A 13,075-nucleotide genomic window follows, 5' to 3' on the forward strand; every position below is an offset into this window, starting at 1 on the left:
GCTTACAGAGTCCAAAAGACCTTAGACTACGGTGAAGATTTACGTTCCAACAGGACAATGACCCCAAGCATACAGCCAAAACAACACTGGAATTGCTTCAGAACAAGAACGCGAATGTCCTTGAGTGGCCCAGCCAAAGCTCAGACTTGAATCCCATTGAGAATCTGTGGAAAGAATTGAAGATTGCTGTTCACCGATGTTCCCCATCCAACTCGACAGAACTTGAGAAAATCTGCATCCAGATGTGCAAAGCTGATACAGACATACCCAAGAAGACTCGAAGCTGTAATCGCTGCCAAAACCGCTTCTACGAAGTGTTGACTCAGGGGGTTGAATACTTATGTAAATCCGATATTTCTGTGTTTAATTTTTCATTATTTTGAAAAAATAATCCAAAACAAAAATCCACTTTGACATTATGGGGTATTTTGTGTAGATCAGTGACAAAAAAAACCCAAATTGAATCCATTTTAAATTCAGGCTGTAACGCAACAAAATGTGAAGTCAAGGGGTGTGAATACTTTCTTAAGGCACTGTATATATAAAACAATAATTTGCCTGGGTAGATATAGAGGAATGTAATGAAATGTTTCAATCAATCTATCTTTCTTGCCTCCAGGAGTCTATTTTGCGAAGAATGCCGCATATTCTGACCGCTATGTCACCGAGTCCAATTGTTCAAAGCAGATGTTCTTGGCACGAGTCCTGGTGGGAGAGTTCGTGCGGGGCGATGCGACGTACCGCAGGCCTCCGGAGAAAACACCAGATATTCCATACGACAGCTGCGTCGATAACGTTAGCAACCCGCAAATCTTTGTGATCTTTGATAAGGACCAAATGTACCCTGAGTACTTGCTGGAGTATGAGAAAGAGTAATTTGTTATGCACAGGGCTGGTGCAAAGGTATCTGGAGCCAAAGGTGAACCATCAGCTATGCCCCCCCCCCTCCCTCTCTCTTCCAGAAAACCCCCCCAGGGGAAGGTCTGGTGGACCTAAGAGGGTTAATTGTCGACTCCCGTGGGGGGTGGGGGGGAGTGTGGGGGGAGGGTAGAGGAAGGAAGGGGCAGACTCCACTATTTTGACTTTTGAAAATGCACATCATGCATTAGTATGATTAAAACTTCCACATTTATAATTACAAATTAATTTGATAAGAAGAAGGCGAATCTGATGCTGATTTTATATTGTCATTCATTGCAATGCACTTTTTAAAAGGTTATGTACTCAAAGAAATGCACTTTATAATGTGTAATATGAATCATGTGATGTCATATACTATGTGTTCCTCCAGCAATGTTGATCATTAGAATTTAGAATTTCACTTTCCGTACTTTGAATTCACTAATAAATGTACTGTTATGTCGGAGGGTAAAGGAATATCTAGGGCCAGGTACATCTGTATAGGTAACATGCTTCGACTGTCACGATAGGGAATCTACCCTGTAATAAGTTCTATGTGTCGTCCGGTTTGTCGGGATAAGCTGTATTGGTGTCCCTGCTACGAGGGAGCAGGGCGTGCTAAATAGTGCAGGGATTATGGATAAGATTCCTTTGTTCGTCGTCGTCCCTGTCGCCAAACCTTTGTCCCTTATGGCAATGCATACTCATATAAACACTTAGAATGGCCCTTAGCACACATTAATTCGTCCCCTTCCCTTACAATGACCTTGGAACAAGACCGGCAGGAAGCCAGATCGGGGCACCGCCAGATGGCTGCCGCCAGCCGCACCACCAGCTGGCCGAGCAACATCGCGTGAGACGAGCTGTAACCACGCCCAGGAGGACTGTGATTGGTTGGTGCAGAAGGCGCGAACCTGGATCGAATCAGCGCGGAAGGTGCGAGGAGGTTCGGCAAACGGCGGGAAGCTACGAGGCTCTGGTTGGTAACGCGCCAGAACTGACGTCACATGCCAAGTTAGAAAAGGGCTCGCTGACGTGCCTCGCTCTGGGGGATTGAGTCGTGCTGACGGTTTGCGCTTGGTATTGCGTCGTGCTGAGACTTGGTGCTTGGTATTGAGTTGTGCTGGCCCTTCGCTTGTCGTGTTCGTCCTTGGCTCTTGGCTCTTCGTCTTGAGAGGTCCTGGAGGTCGTGGGTTCGCCATCTTATCGGTGCTCGGTGCTTTTGGTGCTGTGAGTGAACGGACCTCATGGGCGGTCGACGAGGAGCCTGGAGTGGGGCGTTGGCTCGGGGCCGAGCAGAGCGTGGGCGAAGCGGACGGAGGGCTTCCTTGCGCCGGAGCTTGGAGCCGTGTTGGACGGTGGACAAGACTGCAGACAGATAAGCTCACACCCACGAACCATTACACGACAGACAGTTATTTTTGTAATTCATTTTCCTTTGTCTTGTTTCTGAGGTGAGGTGTGCGGGATCCCGATTTAGGACATTTTATTACCGGCGCGTATTTCCCTGTCCCGCGATTCCTTGTAAATAAACCCTTGCATTATTTTCCCTTTCCATTCAACATCTTGTGTTAGTTGAGTTAATTCCCCTGCAGGATCGGAGCTGCGGTTGAATCGCTATAGGTAAGCGCTTCCGCCTCTTCCTCTTCACTTCTTCCTCCCGTGGTTTATAGCTGAATCCGATTTGGTCGTCGCCTCAATTAAAGCCATTTGAGCCATCCACGAGCCATGGTATTAACCGGAGGGTATTCGCACGACAGTACTGTATAAACAACAAGAAGAAAAAGACATAAAATGTCATAGCCCCCGTGGTTTTAGTAATTCTGCTGTTCAGAGTTAAAGGCCGTCTGTCGGCCATTTTTGATCGGATTGCAAAACAAAATCTTCTGCATATGTACGGTGTACTCTCATGTGTTGCCTTTGTGCAAGGTTGGAGAAAATCGGTCCATGCATGTCAATAAATGGTTGGGGACATGTTTAAGTAACAAAATGTACGCCAGTCGGCCATCTTGGATCTGAGTGTGTAGGGTGTGGGGGAAGGTTTGAGTGTATGAGGGGTGCAGGGGAATGATTGTATGTGTTTTGGGTGTGGGGGAATGATTTAGAGGGCTGGGTGAGGGGGAAGCATTGAGAGGGTGGGTGTGGAATTATGCAGAAAGGGAGTACATGAAGCTTTGAGGGGGTGTGGTGAGAATGAATGCTTATTCTGATTCGAAATTCCCAATTTTCACAAACGGAGATAGAGATCATTGGATGGAAGATAAGATTGCTTGTTGAAGACATGGAGAAACGCAGTGCTGTATGAGCGGGAATATACAGTACAAGGGTTGAAATTTATTTTAAAATAATTTTAGAGGAGGAAGAAGCATAAATGTCGATTCAGTTTGGAGAAAAGACGTGCGGTGGGGGATGTAGAACCAGAAGGAAATTTAAGTAGAAACAAGAAACAGTAATCAGAGTTTGCAGACTCTCGCCAGGATGTGTTTTCAGTGGTTTTTAAGGCTTTTGTGTTAAAACAAATATGGCGGCAGAACCACATGACCGATGACGTCATCATTATTTTTTTGTTCTCCACCAATTTATCCCTAGATTATGCTCAAGAAATTTCATCTTGATCGGATGATATTTTGGACTTGTCGAATTATGACGTCATAATGGAGGCACTGATGACATCATCATTAACAGATGTAATTCCAAATGGAGAGTTCTTTACAATGAGCCATGTCTCAATCTTTTGTACTCAGCGCTTTCGGATATATAGAGGTGCAAAGTTTTTCGGGTTTTCCAAGATGGCGGCCGAACCACGTGACCTATGACGTCATAATTATCATTAAAAAATTATAGAGGTGGAGTTGCACCTATGGTGAAAATTTCCTGTCAATCGGACCAACGGTTGCAGAGAAAATCATATTTATTCTGTGCGGACAAACAGACAGACAAACGGACTCAAATGTAATACCCTCTCCTCAGGTGAGGGTAATGAGAATCGTTTTGTTGTGAAAAAGTTTATTTTTGTTTGCTTGTTTTGATATTTTGAAGCAAGGCGAGGAAATGGGATAGTGTTGAAGAGATAGGAGCAAGATACTCAGGAATATACCAGGGATAGAAGCAATGTAGCAAGATCCACTTTCTATCCGAGGGAAAGTTGTGTCAGGCCTTGAACAATACGGAACAAACGAAACAAATAGCACAAGCAACGAATAAATTAACAAAAAAATGCTGCACGGGATACACCAGAAGCACCAAGACGAAGACACAACAACATAAAAAACAACAAATCTGGTTCGGAAAATTCATCTTTATAAGGTGTAAATGAGAAGCTCAGATTTTCACCAGCACGTGCAAAAAAACGAAACCGGGTGTCTGAGAAATCCAAACTGGATGTCTAAGAAACCCAAACCGGATGTCCAAGAAACCCACGCCGGATGTCTAAGAAACCCAAACCGGATGTCTAAGAAACCCAAACCCGATCTACGAATCCCAAACCGGGTGTCTCGGAAACCCAAACCGGATGTCTAAGAAACCCAAACCGGATGTCTAAGAAACCCAAACCCGATCTACGAATCCCAAACCGGATGTCTCAGAAACCCAAACCGGATGTCTCAGAAACCCAAACTGGATGTCCACGCAACCCACACCGGATGTCCGAGAAACCCACACCGGATGTCAAAGAAACCCAACCCGGATGTCTAAGAAACCCAAACCGGATGTCTAAGAAACCCAAACCTGATGTCCAAGAAACCCAAACCGGAAGTTTCAACTTCTAAAGAAACTTTAATTTTGAATTCCCAGTTGCAAATAGATGTATGAAGAGTTGGCGAGTTAACGCTGGCACCATTAACAAATTCCAGATTACTGCCCTAACTACTGCTGGGATAGCAATGGCAACCCACCTAGAATCACTCAGAGCTGAGAAACTTCCTCAGCCGCACCAACATTCTGTGACACAGAGTATGGTACATCAGATCGGAAGTTGAAAGTCACAGTATGACAATACAACTCGTTCAACTTCATCGTGCAACAAAAATGCTCTCTGGCAATCTTGCACATTGGTAAATCCATCTCTGCTGTCTGCTCTTACTCCATTCGCTCACCTTGAACACAGTCACCAGCAGACTCTGCTCAAGATGAGGCAGATTATTTCAACTGTGTTTGCCTCCAAATCTCGTGGACCCAATTCATGACACTCAATCCTGATGTTATCCCATCACTTACCAACGACCTTCTTGACTGCTTTTCACACCACAGAAGGCACGGGAAGTTCTGTCCGGCCTAGACTATCTGGCGATGGACCAAGAGAGCTTCCATGCCAATGTTTTCAGGTCCTGCTCTGCTACCCTTATTTCTCAGTCCGCTCTCTTTAGCCTGTCCTTCTCGTTTGGCTGCTTCCCTTCTTCCTGGAGGTGAGTTACCATCCTACTCACAAGAAGGGAGCAAAACCCCCTCACAATTACAGGCAGGAAAGCTTGCTTCCATTTACAAGGAAAGTCAAGGATCCATCCCAGCTTCTGATATCAAGACTATCCTGCTTTCAAACAACCTCATCTCTGAACACCAGTTAGGATTCCTTCCCAGTCGCTCAACTCTGGATCTGCGGCTTCTGCTCCTCTCTCAGGAATGGTTGGAGTCTCTCTCAAAGAAGAGGCTTTTTGCCGTTTTCCTGGACATATCATTTAAATTTAATTATTCGATTAATTACCACGTTAATTTTTTTTTTTTAACTTACAGATTCAGATGAAACTGTGGTGGTTTAGGTATGCTATTAGCCAATTGATTAATAATTTAATTATTTTACGATTATTACCTCCACCACCGAAGGTGGATGGAGGTTATGTTTTCAGCCCTGTCTGTTTGTTTGTCCGTTTGTGAACAAAATATCTCAAAAAGTTGTGGACGGATTCGGACGAAATTTGGCAGAGAAGTAGCGTATGTGTCAAGAACGAAATGATTAGATTTTGGTGAATATCTGGATCCGGCTACTAGAATTTTTAAAGTGATTCTTCACCATTGGGAGATAGGGCCAAAAACGATACATAGCAGGATAATTCAAAAGGTTGTGGACGGATTTGGACGAAGCTTGGTGGACGGATTTGGACGAAGCTTGGTGGACCGCTTGGGTGTCTGACAAAGATGATTCGATTGGATTTTGGTGAAAATCTGAATATGGATTCGGATATGAGAATTATTTATTTTTTTCAAGTGATTATTCACCATTAGGAGATAGGGCCAAAAACGATACAAAAAGCAGGATATGTCAAAAAGTTATGTACGGATTTGGACGAAACTTGTTGGACAGGTTGTGTGTGTGACGAGGATGAATCGATTCAATTTTGGTGAAGATCTGAATATGGATTCGGATGAGAATTATTTAAATTTTTAAGTGATTCTTCACCATTGAGTGATATGGCCAACCAGGTGGAGGTATGCTCTCTACTGAGTGCCGCTCTAGTTATTTATTTATTTTCATTATCAATCATTTATTTATTTCCTTTCTCATCTGGGCAATATCTCAGGCACCTTTTCATCTAGGAAGCTGATATTCAGACACGGCAATGACCAAGTGATTTGGCTATGAAGGATGTTTTTGGATTTATTGATGAATCGATTAATTTCTTTATTGATTAAGCAATTAATTATTTATTTTTCCATTAATTACCTCGTTCATTAATTTTCAAAAAGTTACAGCTTCGGATGAAACACTGGTGGTTTGGGTATGCTATTAGCCAATTGATTAAGAAATTAATTATTTTACGATTATTATTTCTTTATTTTAATTTCGCAATTAATCAATCAATTATTGTACACCTCTGCTTCCCAATGCCATGTCTATGTGCTGCCGAAGGTACCCCCGGGCTATGTTATTTATTTATTTGGCATGAGGGCGGTGTACTCTGAATTTATCTCTCCGTGTTTGCTTCTTCTTTTTTTTGTAGAAAAGCAGCATCGCTATTCTCAGAAATGAACTCTGATGTGCGCACAGGTGTTGACAACAATGTTAATCGGTTTCGGTTTCACAACGAACAGGTGAAGAGAAGTCAAATAATAAGTGTAAAATTCCTCGCCTTCTCAACACAATTTTGCCGAAGCAATTTTACTTCATACAACTTAACTTTCTTACATTATGGAGGTTAACAGCTTACCAGGTCAAAGGAATTCTGATAACTCAAAAGAGAAATCCTTTCGTTCCAAGAAACACGGAAATCCCCAAGAAATGCGCAACAAGCAGAAATGAACGCCAAATCGGAATTCACGATGATTAATAATTACATTGTTATATTAAACTACAATAATATTTATACACATTGTGGTATTTACATATTATGTATGCATAAGGGTAATTATATTGGGTTATTTTAAAGGGGTACTTCTAAAGGGTTCTTAACGGTAATCCTAAAGGGTTCTAAACGGTCATTTTTAAGGGTAATTCTAATGGGTAAATTCTAAAGGGTAAATTCTAAAGGGTAATTCTATGGGTAATTCTTAAGGGTAATTCTATGGGTAATTCTTAAGGGTAATTCTGAAGATAAATTCTAAAGAGTAATTCTTAAGGGTAATTCTTTGGGGGTAATTCTAAAGGTTAATTCTATGGGTAATTCAAAAGGGTAATTGTAAAGGGTATTCTAATGGGTGAATTCTAAAGGGTGAACTCTAAAGGCTAAATTCTAAAGGCTAAATTCTAAAAAGTAAATTTTAATGGGTAAATTCTAAAGGTTAATTATATGGGTAATTCTAAAGGGTGATTCTAAAGGGTAAATTATAAAGGGTAATTCTAATGGATAAAATCTAAAGGATGATTCTAAAGGGTAATTCTAAAGGGTAATTCTAATGGGTAATTATAATGGGTAATTCTAATGGGTAATTCTAATGGGTAATTATAATGGGTAATTCTAAAGGGTAATTCTAATGGGTAATTATATCAGTAATTCTAATGGGTAATTCTAAAGGGTAATTATTTGGGGGTAATTCTAATGGGTAATTCTAAAGGGTAAATTACAAAGTGTAATTCTAAAGGATTTTAAAGGGTAAATTCTAAATGGTTCTCAAGGGTTCATAAATTTGGCAGCGTTCATAAATTAGAAGTTGTGGGCGGAGTCATGCAAACTGTCCAACCAATGGGTGAAGGTCGCACACTTGCACGGACGCACAGCTCCTTTTATATATTGATTACTGCAGTTTCTGCACCCAAGACCTGACTGCTTGTATATCTCTGCCATTAGCTAGACCACAAAATACTCCGCAAGCCACTACGTCACATGATTATTGTGCTGCCATTGGCAACTCAAGGGCTCTTGTGTTTGTTTCTTTCCATTCACTACTAAGCTTTGGAATATTTCACCTTCTCGTGTCTTTCCTATCAGTTATAACCTTCCCTTTTCAAATGGCAGGTTTCCCAGTTCCTCAGAAACTCTTAGATTATTTTTCTTCTCTTCACTTCTCTATTTCTTCTGTTCTTTTTAAATTTATCTTAAGGCGTGGCTTTGATGAGGATGATGCAGTCTGACTGGAGCCTTTAACATAAATTTTTATGCCTCCGCTGGCAAAGTCGCCGGGGGCATTATGTTTTCGGGTTGTCCGTCCGTCCGTCCGGGCTGAACCTCATTTTCCTCCGCAACCATATGTCCAATTGAGACTAAACTTTCAGAGTAGGAGTGACACCCATGCAGAATGTTTTTCTAATAATTGTGACGTCATAGGCCACGTGGTATGGCAGCCATCTTGGATTAAAAACAAATAATTTAAAAAATATTTCTCGGAAACCGTTGAATGGAAAAATTTTAAACTTGGCACATTGTCAAGTACTCCCAATAGGGAACAAAAGCATGGCAATGATGACATCATAGGTGAAGTGGTATACCAGCCAAAAATGTTTTAATCGAATTCCTTATCCTAAAAATCTGAAATTGCATGCACATGATCTATGACCCATTTGTATTGAAATATTAAATTTATGACATCATAGGTCACATGGTTTGGCAGCCATATTGGATTGAAGAAAAATATTAAATAATTATATCTATGAAACCGCTCACCCTATCGATGCAAAATTTTACAAATATCATCTAACAGCACTGTTGCATATAGTTTGAAAATGAAGATGTCATAGGTCACGTGGTTTGGCAGCCATCTTGGATAGAAAAACGAACCTTATCCGATCAACATTAAACTTCACAAACGTGATCCACTACCCATACATATGCAAAGTGATGGCATCTACCCATTGTGGGACGATGCGGAGGCATATTGGCGACACAGTCGCATTGTTCTGGTTTATTAATTATTAGATGTACAGTCTACAGTATATATGTGTGGGAAATTGTCTTAGGGGGGTTCTTCTGGGTCTTCCTGGCCTTTTCTTGTTCCGAGCCAGTTTATTTTGGGCATTGAAAGTGTACCTTTCACCATTGGAGAGATCTTCAGCTTTTCTGCTCGTGTGCTCTTCTTCTCGCAGACTTGGATCTTCACTCAGTGTTCTGTTGAAAGTTGTTTCCTTGGTGCCATTCAAAACCCACTCATGGAATTTCAAGCAAGCTGATGAAAAAAAAAACAGACCTCCCTCCCACAGATCTCTCGATGTCTCCATGTCTCTCGGTCCCTGCTCTCAAATGTTGTGTTTGTGTCCTGCCCCCTCTCTCCCCATCTTGTCTACCGCTCCCGATGTTATTTGTTTTATGTGTCTGTTTGTCTTTGTGTGATTAATGTTCGCCCTTTCACGAGCCTCGATCTTGTATACAAAAAAAACAAACAAAAAAAAAACTAATTTCACATATTCACTAATTTACAACTTTCTTTTTGGTTTTGTGTAATTTGCATTCATGTAACTGGTGTTGATTACTTCACTAATTTATTAATAATTTACTGTACACAAATGCACAAGCAGTTTCCTGCATACTGTATTACTTTGTGATAATTAGATATTACTAGCACATGACAACATAATATGTATAGCAAAAATACAACTTTGAAAACCTAATTTAGTTTATCTATATATCATGGAGCAAGTGTTTGTATGTATGTATGTATGTATGTATGTATGTATGTATGTATGTCTGCTCTTCACCCATTGGTTGGCCAGCCGCCCTGACTCCACCCACAAATGTAACCTGAAATACCCTAAAGTATCCAGAGGATCCAAAAGCCCCCCAAACCCCCCCCCCCCCCGAGGATCTACAAAACTGAGAAGACCGAGAGGACCCAAAATACCCAGGGGACCCAAAAGACCCTGAGGACCCTAAATACCTAAAGGACCCGAAAGACCCTGAGGACCCAAAGGACTCAGAGGAACCAAAAGACTCAGAGGAACCAAAAGACTCAATAGACCTAAAATACCCCGAAGACCTAAAATACTGAAAATACCCAATGGACCCCAAAGACTCAACATACCCTGAAGCTCCAAAATACTCCAAAGACCCTTAAAGACCCCAAAGACCAAAAAGACCCCAAAGACTGAAAAGACCCACAAGATCCTTAAAGTCCCAAAAAACTCCCAAGAATAAAAAGACCCCAAAGAATGAAAAGGCCCCAAAGACTGAAAAGACAGGGAAGACAGGGAAGACCCAAAAGACCATCAATACCCAAAAGACATAAAAGACTGAAAAGACCCTGAAGACCCAAAAGACCCTTAAAGGGGAACCCAAATGCAATTTTTTTTTTTAACCATTGGCAATCGTTCATCATGGTCTAATTTGAAGGGAATTTTTTTTTCATTTGCCAATCACAAAGTGCCGAAATAACCCTAGACTGTCGATTTTAGAGATTGCCAGTGACGTCACATTGTGAACTCACCGTGATCCTGCCGGCGACGGTACATAGAGAAATGGTGCATTGCGAGCTCGGATTCTGATACCGATTGGGGATGATGGAGGGGAGCGGGGAGGCGAGTGGGGTGGTCGTGGGGTATTGTTAGTTAGGGTGACGGTTGATGGGGGATTGTGGAATGGCATTGTTATGGGTATTGTTCGCTAGGGTGATGGTTGATAGGGGAATGTGAGGGGTGGTTGAGAGGGGTGTGGGGCAGTCATGGTGTTGATAGCTAGGGTGCCAGTTAAAGGGAGATTGTGGGGGGAAGTGGAGTGGAGTGGGGGGGGGGGGGGGTTGTTATGGGTATTGTTAGGTAAGGTGATGCTTGATGGGGGATGGTGGAGGGGAGGGAAAAGAGGGGGTGTGGGCTGGTGGTGGGTATTAGCATCGAGGTGGCGGGGTGACGTTAGCCAGAGTGATGTTTAATGTTGTTTTTTTTTCGAAAATGTAGATGCCTCAAAAACCAAGGACACCTACATTGAACAGAAATCAGCAAGACCAATATTACCGAAATAAATCAGCAAGAAATCCAAGTCAAATCAATTGTGTGAGCAGAAAATATCCCATGGCAGGAAAATGTGTTGCACGCTTGGAACAAGATCGCCCGTAGGGCGGGTACTCGACTCGTACATTTAATGGAACATGTGAAATTAAATTAACTTTCACTGAAATTTGAATTATTATCGACCTATATTGCACAATTATAACCTCCGACAAATGTTTAATGGGGAATAACACCACAAAAGTGAAAATAACCCAAACCTTTGCACAGCACTGTATGTGTAGCTTATATCTACAGTATTATGGTATGTATACACGGAGAATGCACCCGAGTATTTGCTTGCAGTCTGCAAGTATGCCCCTATTAGGATACATATCAGAATACATATATATATATATATATATATATATACATATATATATACACACCAGCCAAAAGCACCCGGCACGCCCGGGTTCTTTTTGAATGAATTTACTACTATAATTCAACTTTAACTCACGGCCGTAGAAGATTGACTACTATAATTCAGCTCAGCTTTTAATTGTGAAATGGGCCCAGCCCGGCCTCGCCACCTGGCCTATAACCTTCCCGGGGCCCGTCCCAACATTTTTAGTTCTTTTTGAATGAATTTACTACTATAATACAGCTTTTACTCGTGGCCGTAGAAGATTGACTACTATAATTGACTTGACTTGATTGACTTGAAGATTGACTACTATAACTGACTACTATAACAATTGTTGCGGACACGACTTATTGAGATGTTATGCTGGGCCGAGCGGAATGGCCGCCGTGTTCGCACAAGTTACCCGATTACACTCGAACGTTGGCCGAATCGCGCTATGCTAAATCAATGAAGGAAAGGACACAACGGCTGGGTTAAATGACACGACACCAGGGGTACAGTTCTCAAGACCTCCGGAGGAGGTTATAATATGGGATATGCAGAACGTTTAGATTACACGGACAAGAGGTACAGCACAGTAAGGTGGGCACTTAGACACGGTCTTATCTTATTCCCGACAGACCACAGACAAACGGGACAAGACTGACTCACACAGGGATTGATGGCAGGGGAGGGCAGGCAGTCGATGGCTCAAGGTGCACCTTGGCTCAGGGGCAGAATCGACCCGGTCCGGTCCAAAGAGGCGGGAGGTATCCAGCGCTTGGAGGTGGCGACTTCTCTCTCCAAGCTGGGGGCGCATCTTAATCTGTTACCGATCGGGCTCCGCCCTGGATGACGACGGGCGGACACGCCCCTCCTCCCCTCTGACGAGGTGGAGACACGCCTTTCTTCTCCGACTCAAGCACATGGTCAATGGCGGTTATTGGAGGGGAGGTGATTGGGAATCGAGGGCTCAGCAATGACGAGAGGGGATGTAATATGGAAATGGAGGTTTTGGGGATGGGAAGGAAAGGGGGATCTCAATCTGTTACCGTAGAATCTGTTACCGATCGCGGATTAAGATGTTAGTTACCGAGCGGTTTGGTATTGCCGCGACCGTTACAGGATCCCTGACTCACCCGATTCACCCAGAACTTTGGCCGTATCGCACCACAGCTGCTCAATGAGGGAAAAGACAAAAACGACGCAATGCAAGAGGAAAAGGAATAAAACGAGAAGACGTACAGACGAGTAATGGGGTTTATTATTTACACACACAAGCAAAAAGGAGCAATCAAGTTTATTTACAACACATAAGACGCAGGTGACACAGTGCAAATACTAGCTTATCTACAGACTTAACTTATTCCCAGGACAGAACAAACAGAACAAACTCACATCCACAAGAAGGGTGGAAAGGCAGGAGGTGGATGGCTGGAGGGAGAGGGAGGTCCAAGGGGGTCCCGCAGCACAACCGGCGCGTTTAGCAG

At 42.6% G+C, this 13,075-nt stretch overlaps 1 protein-coding gene across 5 annotated transcripts in view; it reads left to right on the forward strand.

Annotated features, from left to right (window-relative positions):
- LOC144889799 (protein mono-ADP-ribosyltransferase PARP11-like) overlaps positions 1–2,462 on the forward strand; it is an 80,596-nt gene extending 78,134 nt beyond the window's left edge. For all 5 annotated transcript variants that reach the window (XM_078770998.1, XM_078771017.1, XM_078771012.1 and 2 more), the window contains one exon: positions 620–2,462. In XM_078770998.1, the coding sequence (XP_078627124.1) occupies positions 620–876 (257 nt within the window). In that variant the 3' untranslated portion in view covers positions 877–2,462. The remainder of the gene's footprint in view (positions 1–619) is intronic.
- The last annotated feature ends 10,613 nt before the right edge of the window (positions 2,463–13,075 follow it).

This window comes from Myxine glutinosa, chromosome 1 (genome assembly GCF_964187855.1).
Source record: "Myxine glutinosa chromosome 1, kmMyxGlut1.1, whole genome shotgun sequence".
Classification (NCBI taxonomy): domain Eukaryota; kingdom Metazoa; phylum Chordata; class Myxini; order Myxiniformes; family Myxinidae; genus Myxine; species Myxine glutinosa.